Genomic DNA, 26,657 nt, shown 5'->3' with positions numbered 1-26,657 from the left:
GTACATACAGTAAAGGGTACACAGAACATTACATTACAATACAGTATCCAAAATATAACAGAACACAAGTAACAATTAGCAACACAATTCTCCATACACAGTACAGCTCTGAAGGTGAAGGCTGTCATAGAAGTGCTAGAGAAGAAGGCTGGTTATCCAGCGTATTGGGCTGACTGGACACTTCATATTGGTGCACAGATTTCATAAGGTGTTCTGGTGCTTTATCTGGAAGAATTACTTGTGAGGTCCTAAAAAACATTAGGATGCCCATCACTAACCTACTGATTAAAAGTACTCAGAAAGATAGACACATGTTTATTTACATGATTCTATACAGCAAAAGTATAGCATCACAACACACCATTAAGATGAATAGAGTACATTCATGGAACACATGCTATTTTGCCAGGTTGTTCTGTTGTCTTTAATTCACCTGGCCAAATTTATTACCCAAAAAGCTAAATACATTCAACACATACTTGCCTACCCTCCCGATTTGGCCGGGAGCCTCCCGAAAATCGGGTGCCGCTCCTGACCTCCCGGAAAGGCAGGCAATTCTCCCGGCTGCCGCCCACCCCTCCTGTCCCCCCCGCTATAACCCCTGCAACCCCCGCAGTGGCGGGGGGGGGGGGGGGCGGTGGTGTGATTCGCGTAATTTTGGCCCCGCCCCCTGCTTCACAATGCCCATTTTATCGGCATTGTGTAGCGGGGGCAGGCCAAACTGTCACGATCACGTGACCCCCGCCCCTGCCACACCCACAAGTGATGTCACCAGCCTGGCCACTCCCCTGTGTCCTGGCCACGCCCCCACCACTCCCCGTCCCCCATCCTGCCAATCTGGCTGCTCCCTCCCGGAAAGAGCAGCCAGAAAGTCGGCAGGTAAGATTCAACAGCTCTTGCTGAAAGATTTAGAAGTAACTAGATCACACAACATAAAAAAGGAAGCACTAAATGTATTCCACAATTTCTCCATTAAATAGAACCTGTATTAAAACAGTGTATACGTACAAGTTAGTGATTCACAATTGTAACACTAAGGTAACCTAAAAATATTAAGTATAAGAAAAGAAACACATAAAGAGAATGTCAGAAAAGGAATGCTTTACACTTAGGCGTATATTTACTAATGTGCAGGTTTTTAGAAAGGGAGGTGCTGCCCATAGCAACTAATCAGATTCTAGCTACTATCTTCTAGAAGGTGCTAGATAAATGTTAAGTAAAATCTGATTGGTTGCTATGGGCAACATCTCCACTTCTAAAAACCCGCACTTTAGTCGCAAATTACAAAAACTACTCTTAACTGAAATCTGAGTCACTATTTCAGTTGGTATATTTAACAAGATATTACCAAGCTAAGTATTTTTATTTTTACTGTGTTTCCCTTTCTATGTATACTAGGATGTTTATTATTACTTTATTGCTCTACATTGTTTCATTTTATTCGATTCTACTTATTTTAATTGCACAAATGTTTCTTCAAGTTCTGACAATTTCCACCCCACCATTTATACACTTTCTACGTCTCTACCTCCTAAGGCTTCCTCTTCCACATGTGAAGTTATATATATCACCCCTCTTATAAATTGCTTCTACTTTTATCCTCTATATACTATCTATCACTTCTTATTCTCACCTCATTGCCTTCTTCCAACCACTGTTACCATAATATATATGTACTAGTATTGTAGTACTATCATTTTAATACATGGGCCCCAATTTCTATCTCTCTCTAATTGCCCATCCACCATTGATACCACTATACATATTATAATAATATTAACTTATACAACCAGTGTTCTCCACAGTAAAATTTTCCAGCCGGGTTGCAACAAGAAGTAGCCGGGTGGGGGCCTTCGCAATTAAAAAATGTTTTAAACCCTGACATTGTGATTTAAACTTGAAATAACATTTTATATATTAATTCTCCTCGTCTTATTAGAGGCCCAGTCGTCTGTTTATGAAATAGCTGCAAAGTCTGTAGGATCTGGCCCTTTTTATACAGCTCCCAGATACTGGCCCCACTTGTAGGCTCCCAAAGAGCCGGGTGGTAGGCGGTTTCTTGCCGGGTGGTGCACCCGCAAAAAACATCCTGGGGAGAACACTGTACAACTATATGTGTATTTAACCTTCTATATTGTACCAACATTGATTTACAGGTTTATACTTTACTTAAGGTTATTATCATAAATTCTAATCCTTAAATAGAACACTCACATTACTGTGCTTCACACCACCTAGCCCGTCACATGTGGGACTGCCTACTTCCACTTATCTAACTCATCTACCTTCCATGGAGCGCGATCACATACCACCGCCTATGGACAAAGCTGCTGTGTGACCACCACCACACCAACCTCCTCCAGGCTCTGCTCCGCCACCCCGGCTACTGTGCATAAGTAAACTCTTATTTGATTGCCGATTCTTCCCTAATAGTTGTTAAATAAGTATATGGATGGATTCATGGTTGTTTAAAATGTCTTATCCACTCACAAGCGTATTACATTAAATGTGATTCTATTATGTCACCCAGAGCCTTTCCTTAATATGAGTTGCTTGTTAGTTTAATTAAGGATAAATAAGGATATTTTTGCTAAAGTATTTAATATGTTTTCACTGTCATATTTTTTTAAAATACCTTTCAACCCAACCATACTTGTTAAAACAACCCAGGGACTATCTAGAGATTACCGTCAGTTTATATTACAGAGATTGACACCTATTAACCACATATTACAATTTTCTGTCACAGTGTTTCTTCTACCAAGTTCATTTAAAACGACAACTGAGCAAGTGTTATCAACATTTCTCCAGGTCACTTGATAAACTATTATCTTTTTTTTTTTGTTTGCTGTAGTGTCTACAATTTATAGAGGACATCACTGGATTAGGCCATAACACACTGTAAAATATAATGCCATATCACCATTAAAAGCAGTGAAAGTATGTAGTAAATCCCTTGGCAGGTGGACATCCTGTCCCTCACCCCTTGATTGCCTGAGGACGTAGCAATATACTGGCTGAGCAAAGGATTGGGAACTGGTTCCAAGCAAACATTTCACATTACAGTTGTGTAAAATAGCATTTATACAGAAAACCTAAAAGTTATAAAAATAAATATTGTAGTGAGCACCACAGAAACACTTGTGTCTATAAAACAGCACGGTAGATGTAGATTGTCTATTTTCAGTATCTTGAAAAGACAGAATTAACCTTTGAAATGACCTTTTCTGTACTCTCGACAAACCTAAAGTGGCATATCTCTTTTCAAACAACTAAAATGCTTGTAAAATCTGTACACCCCCCCCCTCCCGCCCTGAACTGAACTGAGCGCCTATGGCATAAAGGAGGAGCCACCAACGAAGATAGGAGACCTTTAACAAAGAGCAATAATAAATGATGCTTTTCTGCAACAAATGGTTAGTATGACATTTAGGCAGTTGTAATTTTATACTTAGAGCCTAGCTCTTCCCTGTAATCATCATATGATATTACTTATTACTTTATTTTGATTACATTTAATATTTTGGATCACAGAGGGACCATTTATCAGAGGACGTTGCCGGTGGACAGGTAAGTATTACTGAATGGTTACAAAACATTACTATATATTACATCGATATGATGCAATGTATACTGATATTTTCCGGTAGCCATTTCAGTATGTACATGAATAGAGTCCTCTATCACCAAGCTTCGTACCTCCCCAAAGCAGCCTGTTGCACAGGGAAATTTAAAGCACGTAATATAGTATTGCTGCTTCAGTCCTATCTAGTTGCCCAATCCTTACATTTTGTGTACTCATAGTCAACCTGTCACCTACAGACCTTGGTGGCAGCCATGTTATGGGTTATACTAGTATTCATACGAATGCATGGAACTATTGACATAACTAAAGCTTTGTAATTAAAAAAAAAATGTTGTGACCTTATAAATTTCTTACAAACTCAATATAATGACTCTAGGTAGGCCATCAGTATTCTGGATAGATAAGCCATAGGGTAAATTAAAGTTTTAGATAAGTCAAGGACATCACTCTACGCCTCAAAATGAATATTGGCAATCACATAATTCTCTATAAAGACACACATAATTGAATTAAACATAGTATATGACTGAATTGAATTGGGAGAACTAAAGTACTAACTTTTGGTCTACCTCCCACATGTTGAATATGAACACAGAAGCAACAGTAACAACTTTTTAACACACAGTGAGCTATAATGTAAAAATGTGGTAAAATATAATACTACAGTGACACTTGTGTGACAACACAGTCTCAATGTAGGACAATATTATATTGGATAATCCAATAATCACTTAGCGAATCTTCAGATACAGGGAGGCAAAACTTCAGGATAATTGTGAGAAAGAAAAATAAGTCAGTTAGAAATGCCAAGGGGTTAGAGAAAGTGGAAAGTAATTGGAACAAATGAAAAGGGGTGTAGTTACTTCTACTGTGCCTTGTGTGTCTCAAGGACAGTGAACAACGGATGAGAGTCACAAAAGGAGATGTAAATAAGGGCATAGATTGTGTATATTGACCGTTTGCTAGTCACAGTGGATGGGTGGGAGTAACTAATACATTTATGCCATTAAATGGAGAACAGTAGGGATGGAAAGGGTCCATGTCAAAGTAAATCATAACTTCTACTTTCCACCGTTTCAATGAGTATTGGACAGTGAAATGAGAGAGTTAAGTTGGGTACACAATATACCATATATTGGATGCTTTGACAATTTCTGACGAATCTGAATGACAAAATCGTCCACATTGTCCAATGCGTATAACTATTGCGTGCTCCCACGTGTCGTACGTCACATCTTCAAATTGGCCCGCAGTGCCAACATGACCCAAAAAAAGGGAGGCTCAATTCAGGCTTATATTTTATACTCTATCCTTGCAATTTATATTGTAGAGGCTGTGGTTCATATATTCTTTATTTTTTTTTTTTAAGCTCTAACATAATAACACAGTAATGAACTGTATATAAAATGTTGGTCCATATATTCTTAATATACTCTTTCTATCATATATTCTCTTCTTCTGGTGGCTTTCATACCAGAGTAAGGAATCGAAACAAGGAAGATCACAGAAGTTCAAAGGTGCCTGTCACACTTCTAAATGTGTTTCATTGCTTTGCCTTCACTCATGGCAGGTTGCCGTTTGTGTTACTTGGCTCTCCTCTGATTTAGTAGAAACAGGATCACAGTAGTAAATGGGAAACTGCCACAGTAATTAGAAGGTTGGCTTAAATGCTGCCTTTTTGTCAGCCGAGGTCACTCTGTCTCAAATCCGTCTCTGACCTGGGTCTCATATATATTATTTATAGTACTTTCCAGCACCTGCAGTTCTACCAGCACCTTGAGTTTCACATTAAATCTTTTAAACACAAGATGCAGATATAATGTAGGAGTTGAAAAGAAGGAATATGATAGAGTAACTTGTTTCTGGGTAACATGAAGTTCTCAATTCCAAATAAAAGCTTTTTTTAACTTGCACTTCTGAATGTAAGTGCTGGGCTGGCCTCTGAAGCTTGTAGCAAAGTACATACTGATGTTTCCACATACATCTTACCTCCATGTACTACAAGTCGCTTTAAACATAACGCAGGAGCAGGGCCACCATCAGGGGGGGACTGCCAGGGCTCCAGTCCCGGGCCCGGAGAGAGAGGGGGCCCGAGTGGCATCGGCGAGAAATGAACGGGCGGCAGGAAGAAAAAGGTTGAACATCAGCGCAGCACGGCAGAGACATTTCAAATATGGAGCCGACCGCAAGCTAAACACAGCTCGTGGAACGGCAGCCAATCAGGAGCGGCCGCTCCTGATTGGCTGCCGTTCCGCGAGCTGTGATTGGCTCACAGCCGGCTACATATTTCAAATGCCTCTGCCGTGCTGATGCGCTTTCTACCTGCCAGTGCCTGCAGCCCATGCTGCATTGGTGGTGGGCACCGGCCGCCCCAGAGACACCGCTGGGGTCAGTCTCCCTCAAATAGAACTCGTGTGCTCCAAAGTCTCCGTTCACTGCTGGCAGACTGAGCTACGTAAAGGTGAGGTGGGACTCCCTGCTCCTGAATACAATATACTACTGACCTGACTGTATGATGGTCCTGGTGCTAAAGAACCCTCATATGAAGGCCCTAGCTTTCCCACTTTGATATTCAGGTTTCCACTTATTACCACCAGCTGGTTACTGGGAGCACACAGGAAAGTTCGTTTTTTCTTTCTCTCCTAAGCAGAATATGTTAATTAAAATGCAAATACAGTCACAATAGGTATATTAGAATAGGAATGTGTATTTCATACATTGTATTAGATTTTCTATGCACATTTATGTGGATATTGTTGCATGCATAAGAATCACCTATGCAGCTGTGATGTCGAATCACATGTTATATGGGTCTAATTTATAAATAAACATATGGCTTTTCTCCAGCATTTTAGCTGTATTTAGTTACATTAAAAGTGTGACAAAATCACTGATTTCTCCACCTTTTAAGTTCTCCTTACCCATCCTTGCAGCCCCCAAGGGCTATGTAGGAATGATATTTATATAGAAGAGAGAAGCATTTTGTGTCCTACCTGCAGAAACTGATAAAAGCAGGAAAAAAGGCGTTACCTTCCTGCCTTTTGTCCGCAGCCCTAGCTGCCCTAGCTGCCCTAGCTGACTCTGCTCCCCTGCCGACTGCTTCTCCCCCCAGGCCGGCTTGGCCGATCAGTGGCGTTCAGCCAGCCTGTATTCCCTGCACTGCCACAGCCCGCCAGCCTTCCCTACAGCCCCCCAGTCCAGCCAGCCTGTCTTCCCTGTCCTGTCCTGCCCTGCCAGCCTGTCTTCCCTGTCCTGCCACAGTCCTGTACACCCCCTAGTCCAGCCTGCCTGCCCTGCCCCTCGCCCAGTCCAGCCAACCTTCCCTGCCCTTTGCCCCCCCTAGTCCAACCACCCTTCCCTAACAAGTGCCCCCACATGTCAAACTTTGATCATTTTTAAACTGGTTTGCGCACCAATTGATGCCCCACCCCAAAGTAGCACCACCCACATAATCCACGGCACATTATCTGCAGCATACCTCCGGGGGGGGGGGGGCCTACCTATTTTATCAGTACCGGGCCCCACAATTTCTGATGGCAGCCCTGCGCAGGAGCGCCGAGCCTCTTTACGTGTGGCTTTTTACCTTCAAATGCATTTTTTGATTAGACTAGGATGCACGAGCAGCTTCTGCTGATTAAAATGATATGCAGCATACCTATATTCTGTGTGCCACCTTGGCTGTATCTGCATGCAAAATGCTATGTTACAGTGTAAGCGGCTGTGGCAGTGAAGCTGCATGTGCGTCCTATTTGCATCGTTTTGCAAATAAGACGCATTCGGAGGTAAGAAGTCGCATGAAAAGACGCGCAACACTACCGAGTCACGCCACGGCATGGCGCAACTTGAAGGGCTGTTTAACGAGCATGGAAGTAAGATTTCTGTGGACGCATCTGTACAGATGACTTTCCTCTAGTCTGTGTTATCGCACAGAGTTAACTCACTAAAATAGAGTTTTCTACTTGGATTAACTGACCCAGTTATCTTAGCTCAGAAAGGGAAACAAAGGCTGTAACTTGGATGTCATATGATGTCTGAAATGGAGTAAAGAGGTTGTGTGTTTTGCAAGGCTTGCTAGATAAGAAGCTGTCCTTTTTCTGTTTGATACCTTAGGGATACATTCAGGGTAAAACAAAAATAAGACAGTGAGTAACAGCTTGAGATAAACTGCTGACTTTAGGTAGAAAGGTTGCAAGAATGAGGAAAAAGCACACTTAGCTAATTTATGGTGTATATTATTCTTTCCATGTTAATGCCTCAGCTGCTCAGTTCTGAATATTGGCCCAAGGTAATTTCCTGTACATTTTACTTTAAATAGAGTTGGCTATTGTGCTGCATACATTACGCAATTGAAAGTATTTGTTTTTACTGTTGATATGCTATTTCCTCTTGGAACCAAGCTGTTGGGAATTTAAGAAGATACTGCAGTATTATCTTCAAGGGTTGTGGATCCCATTTTCCCCAAAGCAAAAAAACAGCTTTTCAACCTCTTCCAGTGTCCATGGTATACATACGATTTACCGCCAGCGGTTCAAATCCCGACAGCGTGAGCCCAGCAGGGGTGAAAATCCCGATCGCCTAAGGTAAGTATGTTCTAACCTAATTTTATCCCCTAACCCGAATCCTCCCTTAGGGATGCCTAACCTTAACCTCCCTCCCAAGTGCCTAAACCTAACCCCCTTTCCCGCAGCCTAAACCTAAGTCCCCCGGGGGGGTGCCTAACCCTAACCCCCCCTTCCCCTAGCCTAAACCTAACCTCCCGGGGGGATGCCTAACCCTAAGTCCCCCCCGGGAACCCTAAACCTAACCCTCTCCCCCCACGGCTGTCTGTGCCCGTCGCCCGGCTTACCTTCGATCGGCAAGCCGGGTGTCGGGCTCCCGGCATAGGTGTAATGGCCGGCGTCGGTATTTCGACGCCAGTCATTAAACACCTGCCGGCATTAAACAGTCGGGATGCCGACGGTCAGCATTTAGACCACCAGCTTCCCGATTGCATCCCATGGTCATGTCCATGTTCCAAAACGCACACCCACACATCTATTGCAGGATATGTACGTAAAATGCTGTCATACACCTATCAGATTCTGATATACTTCTAGTGCTGCTGAGACAATAAAAGAAAGACATAGTAGAGCTGCAAACAAGTGCATTTGTGCACTGTAATGATGCGTCTTAGTGCACACGGGCACATCTTATGTCTGTACATAGAGTTTCACGTAACTTGTGCTGCCTTGTGCTTGGAGACGCCAAGTAAGAGAAGAGACATATAATAAGAGTGGGCTAACACAATTTAATCATGCTACTTTGAAATGCATTGTTTTTTATTTACACTTGAAATATGCTAACTGCAAGATGTTAATTAATTTATAAACTACATACAGTATATTGGGAGAGTTGATGATAATGGCCACTTCTTTGCTCCAGATGCATCATACCCTAGATTTTAGTTGCATACATGGTAAAATGTGTGCAAATTAACATACATGCATAATTACTAAAGTGCAGGTTTTTAGACATTTATCTAGCACATTCTACAAGATAATAGCTACAATCTGATTGGTTGCTAAGGGCAACATCTCCACTTCTAAAAACACGCACTTTAGTCAATATACCCCCAAGGGGAAGATTTACTTAAAGTTTTTGAAAATGAAAAGTGGGTGTTGCCAATAGCAGCCAATTAGATTATATGTATCACTTTCTAATATACATTAAAATAATGATAGTTAGAATCACCATTATTTTTAGAAGATTTAGTAAATCTACCCGAGTGTGAAGACTCAGCTTTGTTCATACAAAAAATTTGACATTTTTCATTCAATTCTAAATCAGCCCAGAATTTAGTATTCTAAAGAATATCTTGGTATGAGAGAACATGTGTGAAAGAATTGCCTCTAAAAATCCCTTTTTGTTACTAATGTGTTTGTGAGGGTTACAGGCTTAGGTTGAAAAATCTGTTTACAGACCCGGTGGGATCAGCGCCACGGCCATTTTCCTGGCATTTTGCGCATGCTCAGTAAGAAATCACAAGGAAAATGGCTGCCGCGCCATTTTCCCGGTGAACTGCGCACGCGCAGTAGACTCTGGGCACACTCTATGGGATATGGGAGACTCAACCTGCAAAACAAAACAGTAACAAGGGACATCTTGAGTCTATTTTTGAAGGATTCTAGAGTGGAGGCCTCTCGAACTGTGCGGGGAAGTGAGTTCCACAAGGTCGGAGCAACAAAGCTGAAAGCTCAACCCCCAGATGAATTCCGGGAGATTCTAGGTACTGTTAATAGCCTTCGTCAACGGATCGCAGTAATCGAGTGGGACAGTAAGGAATCAGGAGCTGCTTCAGGTACCTTGGGCCCTGGTCATGTAGGGCTTTGAAAGTTAGTAAGCCAATCTTGAAAACAATTTGCCATCTGACAGGTAGCCAGTGAAGGGAGTAGAAAATGGGTGTTACTGTATGTGGCTGGAATGGGGCTAGTTGGTTAATAGCTTGACAGCTGCATTTTGTACCATCTACAAGCAGTGCAATTCTTTTCCTGGGAGACCAAGGTAGAGGGCGTTGCAGTAGTCTAGGCGTGATGATATAAATGCATGTATGACTTTAGGCAGATCTTCTGAGAGAATTAAGTGTTGATTCTGGCAAAGTTCCTCAGATGAAAGAATGAGGATTTGATTGTGGCTGATACCTGATGTTTAAGTGTAAAGCCACTATCCAGGACAATACCAAGATTCAGTGTTTTGTAATTTTGAACCCCCAAGTGTAAGTCCTGTTGGGTGGCTATGCTGTAACCATGTCCTGTGACCTATCATAAGGACCAATGTTTTATCAGGGTTCAACTGGCACTCATTCACTCCTAAAGCTCAGTTAGGCAGCCATTTAGGGTTGTTATGCGTTCCTTTGTACCTGGAGCAAAGGACAGGTACAGTTGTGTATCATCTGCATGGCAGTGGTAGACCAGGCCATGATGTCTGATTATTTCACCCAATTGTAGCATGTATACTGCAAAAAGCAATGGAGATAGTATAGAACCCTGTGGGACACCGAATGGAAGTGGCACAGGTGATGAAGAGTTTACTCAAGAAGATACTCTCTGTGACCTGCCAGTCAGAAATTAGAATCCCGTGGTCCACGGTATCAAATGCTGCGGAGAGATCCAGAAGGATTAAGATTGAACAATCACCTCTGTCTCTTGCCATCAGAAGATAATTAAGCACACATACCAGAGCTGTTTCAGTGCTATGTCTTCTCCTGAATCCTGACTGGAATGGATCATAAATATCATGGGTAGACAGGTGGGTTTCCAGTTGCATTGCCACCACTTTCTCAATGACCTTTCCTAGAAAAGGAAGGTTTGATACCGATCTGTAGTTGGTCATGCAGTCGGGGTCTAAATTATTTTTTTTAAGAAGTGGTCTACCAATTGCTTCCTTTAGTGGTTCTGGAAAAATACCTGTTCGCAAAGAGCATTGAACTATTTTTACAATTAGAGGGCCAAGCATGTCCATACACCCTATGAGAAGCTTGGTTGAGGCAGGGTCCAAATCACAGGTGGGGGGGTCGCAACATTCTGATTATTTTAGCAATGTCTTTTACATCCATTATGTCAAAGCTGTTCCATGAAAACAGGTGGATTACCTTGGCAGGCTTGGTAGTTTGGCACTCCTTTGATGGCACTGTGGGGATTCCAGCCCGGATGGAGGATACTTTATCTGCAAAGAATTTTACAAACTCATTGCATCTTGACTGGGAGAGGGTTTCATCAAGCTGCAGGCCCTGCAAGAGCTGGCCCTGTCTCACCTCCTGGCATCTGGCGGTGTGTAGCGGGTCTTTTCAATAGCGCTGCCGCTGAGATCAATCCAGCGTGAGTCTGGCTGGTGTAATCCCCAAGTGATGTCATCCATAAAGATCCCTGAGTGACGTCATCCATAGATGCCAGGAGGTGAGACAGGGCCAGCTTAGTAGGTATAGCTAGACCCTCCAGTAATTGCGCTCCGAGGGTGTCTCTATTATTCTCAGACGATAGACCGGGACTCTCCTTTAACCCTTCAAAAGGGCTATAAACATAATACTTATGCAGCATATACCTTACTTTTTATTCTTTGTGCATGCATTGTGTTTTTAAACATTTTATTTGTATCTATTTTTACAACTTTCTGACATATGGCTTGTAAAACATAAACAGAACTTTTTCACTCACTTACAGCGCTCGTTCTATTAACCATTAACTATTATCTCTAACTGAGCTGCTACATATACAAATCCAGTGCGGATAATTAAATTTATATCTAACCTTTCATATAGGTGTTACAGAGGCAAATTGCTACAAATAATCTAAAAACACACCCACGTCGTGCCACGGCTCGTGTGACTGGGAACATGTTTGAAAATGTTACCGTCTGTGCAGTGGGGTCCTTCCCCATGGTAAAACCCGGTGCCGATAGGATATTAGTGCAAATGGGGGCGTCTCTGGGGGTCCCGGAGGTGCTGACTGCCCCCAGGGACCATTCATTTTGTTAGAATCACAGACCATTAGTGTATTTATTATCATTGTTATAATCGTGAAATAAAGCACAGAAATCAAGCTATGACCATCTTGGTTGACTGACGTCACTTGGGGCAAGTTGTTACACAATATCGGAGGCAAGTTGTTACTCACTGACACTCCCATTAAAGACCAGCTAGTATTAGAGGCAAATATAAGAAATGAAAAAAAAAGAGGCCAAACTAGGCAAATATAAAAAGACTCAGAAAATGACATCAAAATCTAAAAAAAAGAAAGTAGCCAAAACATTGTCTTGTTCTGAAGACGTGTGTTTCTGTATAATGTGTGTTATGGTGCATACACATGGTCGGATTTTTCCTTCAGATATGAACGATAACGATTTAAAAATCGTTCAGTCGTTCATATCTGAAGGAAAATCTGACATATCTGACATGCCTGAACGATGGACGATCAACGATGCGCGTTCCCGTTTGTCAGATAACGATATCTGACATCTGATGTGTTTGCAGTCAGACTTGGACGATTCCATTCATTTTAATGCAGTCAAATATCGTTCAATCGTTCAAATCGTTCAAAACTTTGGTAAAATCGTTCAAATCGTTCAATCGTTCATCTGACAAATCTGACAAGTCTGACCGTGTGTATGCTCCATTAGAGTTACAATCTGTCGAAACCTGGCCAGGAGTAAGTCCAGTGTATTGCATGTAATGGGATGGCTCATATTGCTTGTGTAAAAGGTGATGGAGTAGCATTTACTTGTCTGTCATTGTCATCAGACTATATACCAAATGTATGCCAAATGTGATTTTGTGATAAATATACAAAGTTTTCTAATCAACACTTTTTATATTAAGATTATGTATAGATTATTTTATAGGTAACAATTTGCCCCAACCCTATAATAACTTACCCCTGTCGGGGGAAGATTGTTATGAATATATCTTTTCTGAAAAGTATGTTTTTCATTGTTAATAATAATTATTGGATGTAACACACCCAATATAAGTAGAAGAAAGAATAATGTTTTGTTTGTAATTTTTCCTGTTTGGTTGTGATTAAAGATTTTTGAATTTCTGTATTTTTGTAACAACTAGCCATACACACATACATGCATAGGTCTGTCCCATATACCACTGCTAGGCAGACGGGTCAGACCTAGCCAGTGAGAAGTAGGACAGGGCGGACCTCCAACAACGGGATAAGTATGGGCATGGAGCGGGGGTGGCAGAGCAGCAGAGTAGGGGCAAGACAGGGCAGCAGCCAGGGTGAGAGGGGTGGGGCGCAACACAGACTGAAGTGACCCTAGGTGTGATGGGTCTCCTAGTGTAGCAGGGCTGAGTGTACCAGTGCGGTCACTCACCCTGCTACTAGGCATCCTCACCCTCCACGCCTGGATGGTGGGGGTGCCTTGGGGCAGCGGGAGCCCCGGGCATCAGAGTGGGGTGGGATCCGGAGAGATCCCAGCCCCGTTCGAGCGTGTGGCGGGGCCCATCCGCAAGCTGGCCGGCGGGTCAGGATCGGTCGTGATCCCACCCCCCATCCGGCGCAGTGGGCGTGGAGGTAGCGGCGGATTGCCGCCGCTACTCCACGGGCGTGATGGCAAGTCTGAATCCTGGTGGATTCAGACTCAGCCAATCAGCACGTGCCCCTTTGAATGTGGCGCCGACTGTGAACCAATCAGGGCTCACAGATCGGCAGCCAGCAGGCGATGGCCACGGCGAGCCAATCGTAGCTCGCCGCGTCATCACCCCGCCCCCTGGCGTCGGCTTGAATTAGCTGGCGCGAGGAGAGGACGGGAAGTGCGACGGCCGGGACGGAGCGGTGAAGAGCTCCCGAAGATACTAGAAGGAAGACGACGGAAGTCCCGCCGGGCGGCGGCCATCGAAAAAGAGCTCACCCAGGCTGCCGCCCGCCGGGTGAAGAGCTGCAGACCGGCGCCCACCAGGAGTGAAGACGGAGAAGGCACCGGAGGCCCTGGGGCAGCAGTGTGCGACGCAAAAGAGCTAGCCCCGGCCACTGCTGCCCACGTGAAGACTGCAGGAAGCCCGGAGGTGGCGGACGTTGTTCCACCTCCGGTGAAGACCACGCGGAGGCTGGGTCAGGCTCGGCTCCGCCGGAGGCCCCGGGACTGGTAAGTCCCTCACACCTCCCTAGACCACCAGGGTTCGGCGCTAGGCCGTGCCCCATTGTAGTTCGGCGCTAGGCCGTGGGTCATTGTAATTCGGCGCTAGGACGTGGGTCATTGCAATTCGGCGCTAGGCCGTGTCTCATGGTAGTTCGGCGGTAGGCTGTGTCTCATGGTAGTTCGGCGCTAGGCCGTGGGTCATTGTAATTCGGCGGTAGGCCGTGAATCATGGTAGTTCGGCGCTAGGCCGTGGGTCATGGTAGTTCGGCGGTAGGCCGTGTCTCATGGTAGTTTGGCGCTAGGCCGTGGGTCATTGTAATTCGGCGGTAGGCCGTGTCTCATGGTAATTCGGCGCTAGGCTGTGGGTCATTGTAATTCGGCGGTAGGCCGTGTCTCATGGTAATTCGGCGCTAGGCCGTGTCGCATGGTAATTCGGCGCTAGGCCGTGTCGCATGGTAGTTCGGCGCTAGGCCGTGTCGCATGGTAATTCGGTGCTAGGCCGTGTCTCTTGGTAAGTCGGCTCTAGGCCGTGGGGTATGTTAATTCGGCACCAGGCCGTGGTCACTGTGAGTCTGTGTTAGGCCATAGGAGTTGTTGCTGTCGGCGTTAGGCCGTGATCTTTGTAGTTCGGCGCTAGGCCTTGGACAAGGGACAGTCAGGCTAGGCCACAGGTACGCAAGGGCAGAAGGCCCTAGAAGCATCGTGAAAATTGGTCAGGCGGTCAGGCCCCCATCAAAGGTAGACCGGGCTGGGACCAGGACGTTCTCCCCCTCAGTCAGGCCCCCATTAAAGGTAGGCTGTTGGTAAGTCGCTGCACCCCCCCTCAGTCAGGCCCCCATTAAAGGTAGGCTGTTGGTAAGTCGCTGTATCTCCCACAGTCAGGCCCCCATTAAAGGTAGGCAGTGGTAAGGTATCTGTTATTGTATCGGGTCCTGTGCGGGGCTCTTGCTGTTGTGTTCATCTACAGGTGCTGAGATCAGGACTCGTCCAGCAAAGGGACAAGATTATTGTTGGTGAGCGTAATTGTTTTGTTTGCCATTTGTGTTGTGTGTCACCCAACTTCCCTTTTCCCTGTTGGGCGTTTTCGTTCGGGGTACACCCTTGTGCTTGGCACGTAGGTGTAGCCAGTCTGAGGCCACAAGTGCCAATGACGACCATCCACTGATCCCAGTGGAGGTCACCCCGCCTCAGCACCTTGTTCTTTTCCAGGGTCAGGAGTGGAAACCCAGTTCGCGACTGTCCGCGTCCGACCTGTGCTCCAGGACCGTCGACGGGAGCGGCCTGAAGGTGAGAGTCTGGGAGTCAGGAGGTAAGTGCCCGAGTCCACCGGCACCGCAGCCGAGGTTGCACACCCCCCCCACCTCTTACACTTACATATATATATATAAATATATATATAACAGTTATTTATATAGTTTCAGCGTATTCCACTGCACTTTATAACTGAGGACAAACAGTAGCAGTGGCGGCTCCAGAGGTGGGGCTGCAACACGGGTCAAAATTCAAATAGCGGACCAACACCAACTGCGAGTGAGCCAGTCAGCAGTGTTTGGCAGAGTTTGAAAGGGCAGTTGGCGTGACTCCCCTATTTGAATTTTGGACTGTGCTAGAGCCCCACCTCTGGAGCCGCCACTGGTAATAAGACAAGACTAAGTTATAACAGACAGACAGAGCAGTAAGAGGGTCCTGCTCGTTTGCGGGCACAGTCATATTCAAAATTATGTCAAGCACTACACACACTAGACAAATGTTCTTAAGCAATGCGGGAGGGTGTCTGTGGAAACTTACACAAACTCTGTGAGGCTGGGTATAAGTAAAGCTGGGTACACACTGGCCGATCAATTGATCGGTCAATATATCACATGCCCGTTGGCCAATGTGTACCAGCGATGTTGTTCACATATCGCATCGGCTGTTCCCCACAACCGATGGCATATATATCTTTCTATTGTGCTGTGTGCTCGGGCGGTTGCGACCCCAGCCAGCGGGACCCACAGCCAGATGACAGATGTTTAATGTGTATGAACAACCATCATCTGCAGATATATCTTTTAGGTGAGTACCCAGCTTTAGACAAGTGTTCTAGGATTCCATTCCATTATTATTTTTTTGCAATTAATTGCGGATACCATAAATCTTTTGGTTCAACCTGTTTTTCTAAACTGCTCAGTTGTAAATGTTACACTTTTACTTTAAATTTACTTGTAATCAAATTTCTCAGTAGTATATAATAACTTGAAAGGAACACGAAGAGATAAAACACATAATTCTAAAGTAATTAGCGTTCTCTGCTCTGGCCTTTCATGTTTCCTGCCACTTAAGCAGCACCTCTTAAAGACATAAGATAGAATACACAGCCAATTAAATGCAGGGCTATATTAACATTTACTGTTTTTGCAGTGATAAAGTACAAAAGAAAGTGGGTCAGTCTATTAAGCTTGCTTATATTTCGAACTCCATTATAACTGTCAATCAGAGAGCTAACCAGGCCTAAAATTCCCTGTAAAAAACATGTTGCATTTGTTGAAAGTGAAAAGCTAAGATCTCGTTCAGTTGTAATCCAAACAATTATGTATCCTCCCAAAATGCTAACGTCATATTTCTTATTTAAACAGTTATTCTATTTCTGAAACAACAAACTCCTTGTTATGTATTCAGGGCACAGAGAGTGAAATCCTGCACTTAATTAAATGCTTATCGCCCCCAGGCATTGCCTCCAGGGTTCCAATGTGTACGTTTTCAATGTCAACTGTAGAATTTGCCTTGTACATGAGCGGAAACATAAAAAAAACCTAAACAAAATATGCTACATCCAAAAAGAAAGGAAACCATCTTCAGAAGATCTCAACATTTTCTGCAAATGTTTGCCACGTGAGTCCAGTTTAGGCTTATCACTGTAAACAGGTAAATTATCCCATTGCTGTTGCAGTGGAAATTATAATTTTCTTTATTATATATATACAGTATATGTGTGTGTATATGTACATATTTTAAATGATCAGAACGCAGAATAGAAATATTTCAGAGCATGATCCAGCCACATCTTATACTGACTACTCCCTAAACTGAGATAAGTGGAGATAGTCATCATCATCATCATCATCAGGGTGTACTTGCACCTGCTCTATTCCAGGTGCAAATGATACTCCTCCTCCTAACTACCTACTGGTGTGAACACGCCCCTAATGAAGTTTTCCTATGTGAGGATACCCCATCACACGTGTAGATGCATTTGGATCCCGTCTCCAGGGCTGGATTAACAAAGGGGTGGTGGAGCCAATGAAAATAGGCCCACAGGAGACTGACAGCCTGCCAGCTGCCATCCTTCCAGGCCCCCATACAAACCATGTTGGGACGTCATTCCCCCTCCTCCTCTCTACCCACCCGAGAGAACGTTTTCATCAGGGTAAATCAGATCCCGACATTAATAATGGTGCGGCAGTTAAGGGCTTCCCTGCGCTGCGTAATATCACATATGCTCCGCCCCCAGACTCCCAGCTTTGCAGGCTTGACACCGGCATTCAGTATTTCAACTCTGCAATAAGCATCCGCTGCAACCTGCAGAGCTCAGATCACACTGATGCTGGATAGAGGGGCGAGCAGCTTCCCGGGGCTGTTTGATAAAGTTTTTTTTTATTGTTATAAAAAAAATGCTGAGCAGCGTGTGCGCCACTGGGGACGTGCAGCCTATACTTGCAGCACTGTTCAGCACACACGGCCTCCACCTCTTATTGGCAGCACATTCTGATCAAATGCTGGGATTAACATGATCAACAACAGGGGGGGGGGGGGAATACAAACAGCTTCTTGTGAGTGGGGGTGGGGGGAAGAGGAGTATAATGAGGGAGATGCTTCCCCCTCTATGTCCACGTGGATAGTAACTTATGACGTTGAACAGTAACGGATGACGTCAGGGTACATCTACTGAAGGGGAGCTATCCACTACCATTGGGAATTATGGGGTTAGTTTTTGAAGACTAGGTTTTCGTACTGGTGAAAGGTTAATAAACAATGTAGTTACTAACTATGAAGGTTTTTTATGAGAAGGAGGTAAACAAGGGGTTAATGGTGAGACTGAGGGTCTGGTTATTTTGATCAGACTGAGGGGCCTATTCATCATCAGGGACTGGATGGCCCCCAACGATTAAGTATCCAAGTTGCCATGAGTTGCAAAGATGAATATTTAATTTCATGCGCATGTCAGTATTACTCCTGTGCCGAGACAGTTGTTTTTTGGAGCAGGAACACTACTACTGAACTAGCAGTGATACTTACCAGAGCGAATGTGCGCGGCCAAAGCTCTCGCAGTATGGAGGCAAAAGAGAGATCTGCTTGAATCCTTCTCTGCAACCCCAGAAATTCACATAGGAAGGAGGGGGTTTACTGAGTTTTCTCTTTGCATTATATGTCAGTCACTGATGCTCCTTATGGTGGTCACTTTTGTTTATTTGTAGACTTATGGCTGGCACACACTAGACAACATGTCGTCCGATCCGGCAACATCGTTTAGTGTGTACACTCAATGTCATTGACGATGCACGCTCTTGCGCGTCGTCAGCAACATCGGACATCTTCAGCGGGGGCCATGCTGCCGAATGCAGCATGGCCCCTGCCATTGCGATGTCGCTCCCCACATCGGCAAGTGTGTATGCACTTGCCAATGCCGGGACCCCCGCTGGTCTCGTCTCTTATGAGATCGTGCTGGGTACAAATCGTTAAATGTGTACCCAGCATTGCACTTTACAATGTTGATATAAGTTAAGTGGGGAAGGAGATTGAAATAACTGAATATAGGCACTAGCCCAGGGCCGTAACTAGAGTAGTGCAACCAGTGCCATGGCACAGGGTACCGCAGGGCAGGGGGCGCTGTTTGGGCCTGTCAATTTTCCTGTTTATTATCATTTTCACTAATAACTTCTTTTTCTTTTATCCCCAGCATCTCCTGGCCTCCCATATCTCTTCCCTGGCCCTTCCCCATGAAGCCATGGCCCTTTTTCAGGTGCACTAGCTTATGTCCCCTGTTTAAACATTGGAGGGGTGGGGGCGCCAATGCTCTCTCTGGCACAGGGCACCAAAAAGTCTAGTTATGGCTCTGCTCTAACCACATTACATATTCCAGACCACACCCCCACAGCAATGTTCATATCGGCCCCTCCCTTTCCCCATACAAATATCACTAGTCACACCCCCTGCAGTGTCACACAATAGGCCCTTCAGAAATTTCAGCTCCAGGCCCATGTGGACCTTAATCTGGCACTGCCCATCTCACTCTGCATTCTTCTGTTTTCATGACCTCAGTTTCAACAAATTCACGCAAGATACAGTACTCAAACTGGAGTGCGATCAGCTTTGCATCTGACCCCATATTCAATTACTATGATCCCAACACACATTAATCTCTGTTTGAGTAATACAACTTTATTTCCCAATAAAAACTACCTATTCTCTGTGTAGTGGTTCATTTAATAATATGCACCAAATTGGCACTTTAGTTGTCATATTTGTAGGTGAACAGATTTCAGGAACTACAACAGTGTGTTTAGCAATTTACATAGAATCTAGTTCCTAGAAGAAAGAACAGACAATAGCCTGAATGAGGTTAATGAATGACCTTTCTATGCAGTCACAAATTAGAAAGGAATTCACTGAAGGAACACGATAAAAGGTGTCTGTAAGATGCTTTTCTGTTCGGAGTTAACATCATATTAATAAAGAAAACAACAGTATTATTTTCTTTACCAGTTTATTAATTGCTCAGTGAAATACTTTTGTGAAGCACAACAAGCAGAAAATGAATTCATGGGCTATTAATCTGTCATACATGGTAGTGGAAGAAATGCTCATTAGATGGGTTGATGCAATTACTGCTATTACATAACCATCTTTACAGAACATAGAGCAAATTGTGAATAATATCATTCAATCTTACTTTCCCTGAAAGACTTTGAAAGCCAGCAAGGGAGAGTGGTTTCGCATGGAAGAAAATGAAGCCACACCAGACAGTTCAGTACAGGGATGAGCAGCTGTGAGAGACTTCTCCAGTGATGCTCTGCTAGGCAGTAGGGGCAGCTAGTGGTGCATTGCCAAAGGCTGCACTTTACATTTCTGTATTTAGGTTTTTCACCTTCATGTGAATTTCATTGATTGGCTTGCTTTTCCTTTCCCCTTTGTAGTTATCTTTTTACGTCATCAGGTAGTGGGGTTTATTTTTGTCATCCTGGATATGACACAAAGCAACTTTTTCAATACAGATATATTTCAACACAGAAAGCACAGAAGAGTTGTGTCATATCCCAGGGCAGGGGCTATGGCTCAACCAAATACCCTGGCACAGAGTCTAAGATCCCCTTCAGACTTCACCAGGAATCCCAGCAAGAGGATATGGACTTTATTAAATGAAGGCCCAGGTCGTGGCCCAGTGTAGTTGGTTCCCACCATGAAAGCAACAGAGTACTTAGCTGGTATGAGGACTCTGCCTGGAAACACTGTGAATAGAAATGTGGGTATGGAGGGACTGCTGTCAAGGAAACAAAACACAGAGTTTAAACAACACTGGAAGAAAACTATACTGGAGAGTATAGATCTGGAGCAGGAGCACCTATGTAGAACACAATTGATTCTCATGCACTGGAGAAGTGCATTGAGCAGGTTCTTAGAGGCTGGCTGATGGATGTTTACCCGCATGAGTCATCGGTGCTAGAGGTTAGTGGTAACACCTAAGAGAGGTGTTATTTCATCTCTAGCCTGAGCCTAACTGGGTTCTATTAAGGATTCTAACTGGGAAGGGCAGCAATCAGTGGCCTGCTGAGTGTTAGAGGTAGGCCAGTGGTATCCATGACTTCAGCATCAGGGAGGAGGAGTGTATCAGCCTATAATCCAGACTGACAGTGGGTCCTGTCTGCCTGCTAAGGTTTTTCTGATAAGATGGAGCTGATCCAGTCAGACTGATCTCTGCTGTCAGTAGCAGTAAATTAAATATGGTGGCTGATCCCAGGGGAGGGTCCAGCAAAGACAAACTCAATGAAAGGGACAATCAGATGGACCCCAGGCCCCTCTCCCCCACACATAAAAAAACTGAAAATAAATATCAGTAGATATAGGGGTCTATTTACTAAGCAGTGTTAGGAGAAGTGAAAAGCTTAGTTATGTGTGACTCAGCCCAGGTGTTGACCTTGGCTATGACCTTTTAATCGTTGAACCACAACGTGTAAGTGACCTTAAAATAACCCAGTAACTAGAGTAGATGGAGAAGTGGAAACCCTAAAGCAGAGCATTCCATACCTGATGGAATAGATCGTGCTGGAGGGACTTTATAGCTCCTTCTGTTGGCATTCATTCATGTGCTGAAAAACTGACTGCTCTTTTCTCCCAGAAAGTCATCAAACTCTTACTTTTAAGACAAGAAGGACAAACTTTTAATCACATCTTTGTAGATTAATTAAATGCACATACACATAACTATCCAACAAGTCTTTTCCCACCTCTGTCTTTAGAGAGCTCAAACTGACTAAGGGCTAAAACACATTAAAATGAATTAAGCACAGCAGTTGTTTAAGTAAAATGGTGCAACATGTTAATTGAATGAGTTACCAAGGGGATTTGTTATTCACTGTAATCCTTTGAACAGAAATAGCCCTTTTCCCTTGTTCCTAGGTTTGTCCTTCTTTGGCTGGCAAAATAATTAAAATTCTGTGATTGCTCTACTTGTGTAGATATACATTATTGAAATTGAAAAAGCCAGGCCTGTAAGGAATATATAATCAGGAGTGCTCTATCACAATAAGTTCTACCGCACAACTGATCCCATATGGACAGTGGAATTTTACATTTTAATCTCTTATGAGAAAAAAGGAAATAAGTATAGTGTAGTGTTTCCCAACTTCGGTCCGCAAGGCACACTAACAGTCCAGGTTTAATGATATTCATGCTTGAGCACAGATGGTTAAATCACTAATTAGTATACCTGTGCTCAAGTATGGCTATCCTTAAAACCTGGACTGTTAGTGTGCTTGAGGACCGTAGCTGGGAACTCCTGGTCAATTAGGTGCGAATTGCGAGTAGCGAGTTTGTTTTATGACACTCGTCAGCTTCGCCAAAATGCACGCACCCGAGAATTCTCCAATCCAATTAAAAATGCCTATTGTCGGTACTCGCAGTGGAGGTTTGAGAATTGACTGCCAAATGCGATGCAAGAGAAGTGCATGAGAAAGTAGGGAGTCCATCCTGGACCCCCCAAAATGTATAATTTAGTTAGCAGGACCACATGGAAGCCTATTTGTGGGCATTAGGGAGATACTGAAGATTTTTAAATGGTGTAACATGGCTGATTTGTGCTTTTTTTTAAATGCAAAAAACTGATTAAAAGCAAACTGTTTTCGTTTAATATCAAACTAACTAAATGAAAAATGCAAATAGAACAAAAAAAGTAGGGAAAAAAGTGGTTTTTTTTGGGGGGGGTACTTCGAGGGCACTTTGATTAATTATAAAAAAATTGGTAAAAAAAACTCTTATTTTTCAATACAAAAAGATTGTTGATTAAATTTGGGGTGCCTATACTAACGAAAAAGTTGATTTTGGGATAATTTGAGGACAATTTTTTTTTACCCCCCCCCCCAAAAAATTAGATGTAATTATTGGACTAATTAAGCTAATTGGAAACTTCCAATTGCCTAATTATTCATTGGGGGGGGGGTGTCCAAGGGGTTCAGAGCATAGTGTCCTGACATTGTAACCTTAAAATAAAAATTTTCCTTACCATCTCTCACTTTCAGGCAGGTGCGAATGGAAAAATGGGAATTCAATCTCAACGGGTTCAGTGTGAGTTGCTAATTGGATTGCAAAATGAATTCACTATGCGAATTCGAAGAGAAAATAGCAAGTCGCACCTGAGTAAACCTTAATCAAGTTCAAAACAATATTCTGACAAGTTCATGTTAGAAAGTTGTGAATTCTTGTTAAACTGGGTGCTCAACAGGCTGTGTGAGTTGTCTATTGCCTACAACCCCATTGCACATGCTCTGAGCAGCGGCAAATGAAATACCTATGGCTTGGCTGTTTTCTGTGGCTTGAGATAAAATATAAATAGTTTGCCCATGGTTTGATGTTTACTTTGGTCATCAGCAAGGCAGGGCTTCAAAAAGGGCAGATATCCAAAGCTGTTTTAGTGCATAGCTTTCTAATGTTGTCAATTACAATTGCTGATGTGGCACCATAGACTGCCTCCCAGTTAACAAGTTAGGTGGAGTAGGGTAAAAAAGTAGGTGGGAGATGAAGCAAGTCTTCTAAAGAGCAGAGTAGCGGGCAAGTGGAGAATTGCCCATAGCAACAATCAGTTTCTACAAATCATTTTATAGAATGTACTTGATAAATCCTAGCTACTGAAGAAGCTGGTTGGTCGCTATGATAAACTTCTCCAATCTTTAGGAGGCTCGTTACATCTCCTACTAGGGGGCAGATGTATTAAGCTCTGGAAAGTGATAAAGTGAAGAGTGATAAACGACCAACCAATGAGCTCCGTTCTGTCATTTTTCAAACACAGCCTGTAACATGACAGTTAGTGGTTGGTCGTTTATCACTCTACACTTTATCACTTTCCAGAGCTTAATACATCTGCCCCTAGGTGAGGACTGGGCTGAAGCTAAGTGGCATGTCAGCTACAAACTACATCATAAATCATAGCAATCATAATAATTAATAATAATTATTAAACTCATGTAATAGATAAAAAACAATCACTGACCGATTAGGAATAAGGACATTTCCAAAGTAACAAGTCTCATGTTGCATATATATCGTGATGAACCTAATATATAGTGGTGACCCTGCAGGGCTGTTACTGGAGGCCCTACAATGTGGTACACTCTCCCGAGAACCACAGCCTCCTCTTCCAGCCATGTGCAAGCTCTGCTTAGAAGTGCAGTGTCAAGGCCTCTAGAGAGAGGACCATCACTGGCCCAACCACTACATTTTACTATGTTGTGTACCTCCCGAGTAGGCAGATGGTTATTAGCTGCTACGTTAGGACTTTGTGGCATCTTATGCTTGGTACACACTGGCAGATATATTGGCCGATCAATTGATCAGCCAATATATCAGGTGCCCGTCGGCCAGTGTGTGCCAGCAATATATCTGTGAACAAAGTGTCTGTGAACAACGTTCTTCACAGACATATATTGTGTTGGCTGTGCTGCACAGCCGATGGCAGATATATCTGTCCATCGTGCTACGTGTACAGTATGTGCGATCAGCCGACCGCCCGTACACTTGCAGCAACAGCCGCAAGGAGGGGGTCGCGGGGTGACCCCTGGCCAGCAGGACCCACGGACAGAAGGAATATGGTTGTGTATGAACAACCATCATCTGCATATATGTCTGCTAGGTGTGTACCCACCTTTAGAGCATGTATTTGGGGATTTTATAGCACTACACATATTAGTAAATAGGCAGATGGGATATAACATTGGGGTAAGCAGAGTAACACAGACTCTTCACCATATAATATAATATATACAGCACATTTTACTTTCCTTGTTGATAGAAACAAGGATTTGTTTTAACTGAACTTACATTCTTTGGACATTCCCACTTCAAAGCACCTCTGTAGCCTGCAGTACTGGCAGCGATTCCGTGTCACTTTATTGATAACACAGTTCTTTTCTCTGTGACATGTGTAAACCATATTCTTCTGAATACTCCGCCGAAAGAAGCCCTGTAGTGGAATGGGCGAAAAAGAATGACATGAAAAGTGCGTTTGCCACACCGCAGATTTTTCTATTTAGCTAATTAAACACTATTGAATAAATGTTGGATAATGTGACCCTGCAAAACCCAAATGAAAAATTAAAGACTTTGTATCCGTTTCCTTGCTCTTTAGAGCGATCCGCTTAATCAACACTATAGCATATTGAAGAGATTATGATGCAGAGCTGGGAAGCTGATACCGGAGCTAAGGACTTGCTGCTTGCCGGAGGACTGGATGATACCCCCTGACAGACAGACAAAGGTTCATGGAGAGTTTAACCAGTTACTTGCTAGGAATATCTATAGAATCATATTACACATAGCATCATTTCTAAAACTGTATACCAGCAATAGCTGTTTGGGTTACATTGGATCATGACAGGGTACTAGACAGCTATACAGCCAAACAGAAGTGTTGTAAGGAAGAATTTGTGTGAGTGCCTTTAACCATCCTGCATCATCTTTTCTATTATCCTGTACTTCTGAGCACACATTTACCAGCACGTATGCACCTTCATCAGTCCACTAGTCAGTGACTAACTGCTCTCTGGTCCTGCATCCCACTCCAATGCCCCTACCAAGAACCAGTAGAGCTAGTATACTGTTATGAGTAATCACGTTCATAGTGTGACAACAAACCGTGTTATTTCTGTGGTCAGAGGTGTACTATTATTAAACATATGCTAATAACACTAGGGTTTCAAAACAGTATGTTGACACTGGCCACAGTTATATAAGCTATGCACAACGGTTATCCCTAGTAATCAGCTCTGCAGAGAGGACTCTTATTCACAGCTATATTTTCATGCAGAGGGGAATATGGAATTACAAAAGGGGAACATGCTCCCAATGTTTCCAACATGACCTGTTTCACATAGTACAAGATGCTCTAACTCACAATTTGCCACTTTTCCTTCTAGCAGACACCTATGCTAAATTAATTGATGAGAAGGGTATTGGCACCCTGACCAATTAATTAGTTCATACCAGATAAATGATGAAGGAAGTTAAATAGGAAGATCAGGATCAGAGTATTTTACAGTAATTATGTCCAACTCAGTATACATTTCCATACCTCCTAACATTTAGACAATCATAAACAAATCAAAATAAGCCGAACCCTGATCCTCCCAGAAAAGACCACTTTCAGACGCAACTGTAGTTTTTCATGTAAGCTCCGCCCCTATATAGGTCTATACTGTTCCAACAAAACCAGGATAGTTTAGAGGTATTCATTTCTCAGTCACCATGGTGATTCATCCAGTTCTGATCTAAACATCTAAACACACCATAGGCATTTTAATAACAATTGGACAGTGCTGGACATACACTGAAATGCCAAAAGTCATGGGATAGATGCCTAGTATTGTGAAGGACCCCCTCTAGCCCGGTATAGGGCAGCAACTGAAGTGGACGGAAGACCTCTGGAGAGATGTTGATCCATGTCGACAGGATAGCTTCCCACAGCTCTCTGATATTTGTAGATGCAGGATCTTGAGTGTGAATGGACCTCTTCACAACATTCCATAAATGTTTGATTGGGTTCATGTCAGGCGAATGTGGTGACCACACCATTCGTCAGAATTGACCAGAATGCTCCTCGAACCAGTTCTGGACAACTTGGGACCGATGACATGGTGCATTATCCTGATGGAATATTCTAACGTTGTGGGGGTACACGAAGTTCGCGATGGGTTGCAAATGGTCATCA

General features: G+C 43.6%; 1 protein-coding gene across 4 annotated transcripts in view; it reads right to left on the bottom strand.

Annotated features, from left to right (window-relative positions):
* The window catches only part of RARB (retinoic acid receptor beta), a 941,440-nt gene that overhangs the window by 106,752 nt on the left and 808,031 nt on the right, over positions 1–26,657 (bottom strand). For 3 of the 4 annotated variants that reach the window (XM_088462736.1, XM_088462737.1, XM_088462738.1), the window contains one exon: positions 24,773–24,914. The exons of the other annotated variant lie outside the window; for it this stretch is intronic. In XM_088462736.1, the coding sequence (XP_088318862.1) occupies positions 24,773–24,914 (142 nt within the window). The remainder of the gene's footprint in view (positions 1–24,772; positions 24,915–26,657) is intronic. 4 annotated transcript variants of the gene reach the window in all.

Source organism: Taudactylus pleione, unplaced genomic scaffold, assembly GCF_031769625.1.
Source record: "Taudactylus pleione unplaced genomic scaffold, aTauple2 ptg000053l, whole genome shotgun sequence".
Classification (NCBI taxonomy): domain Eukaryota; kingdom Metazoa; phylum Chordata; class Amphibia; order Anura; family Myobatrachidae; genus Taudactylus; species Taudactylus pleione.
The sequence above is the reverse complement of the archived record's forward strand: the minus strand, read 5'-3'. Positions and strand labels throughout refer to the sequence as shown.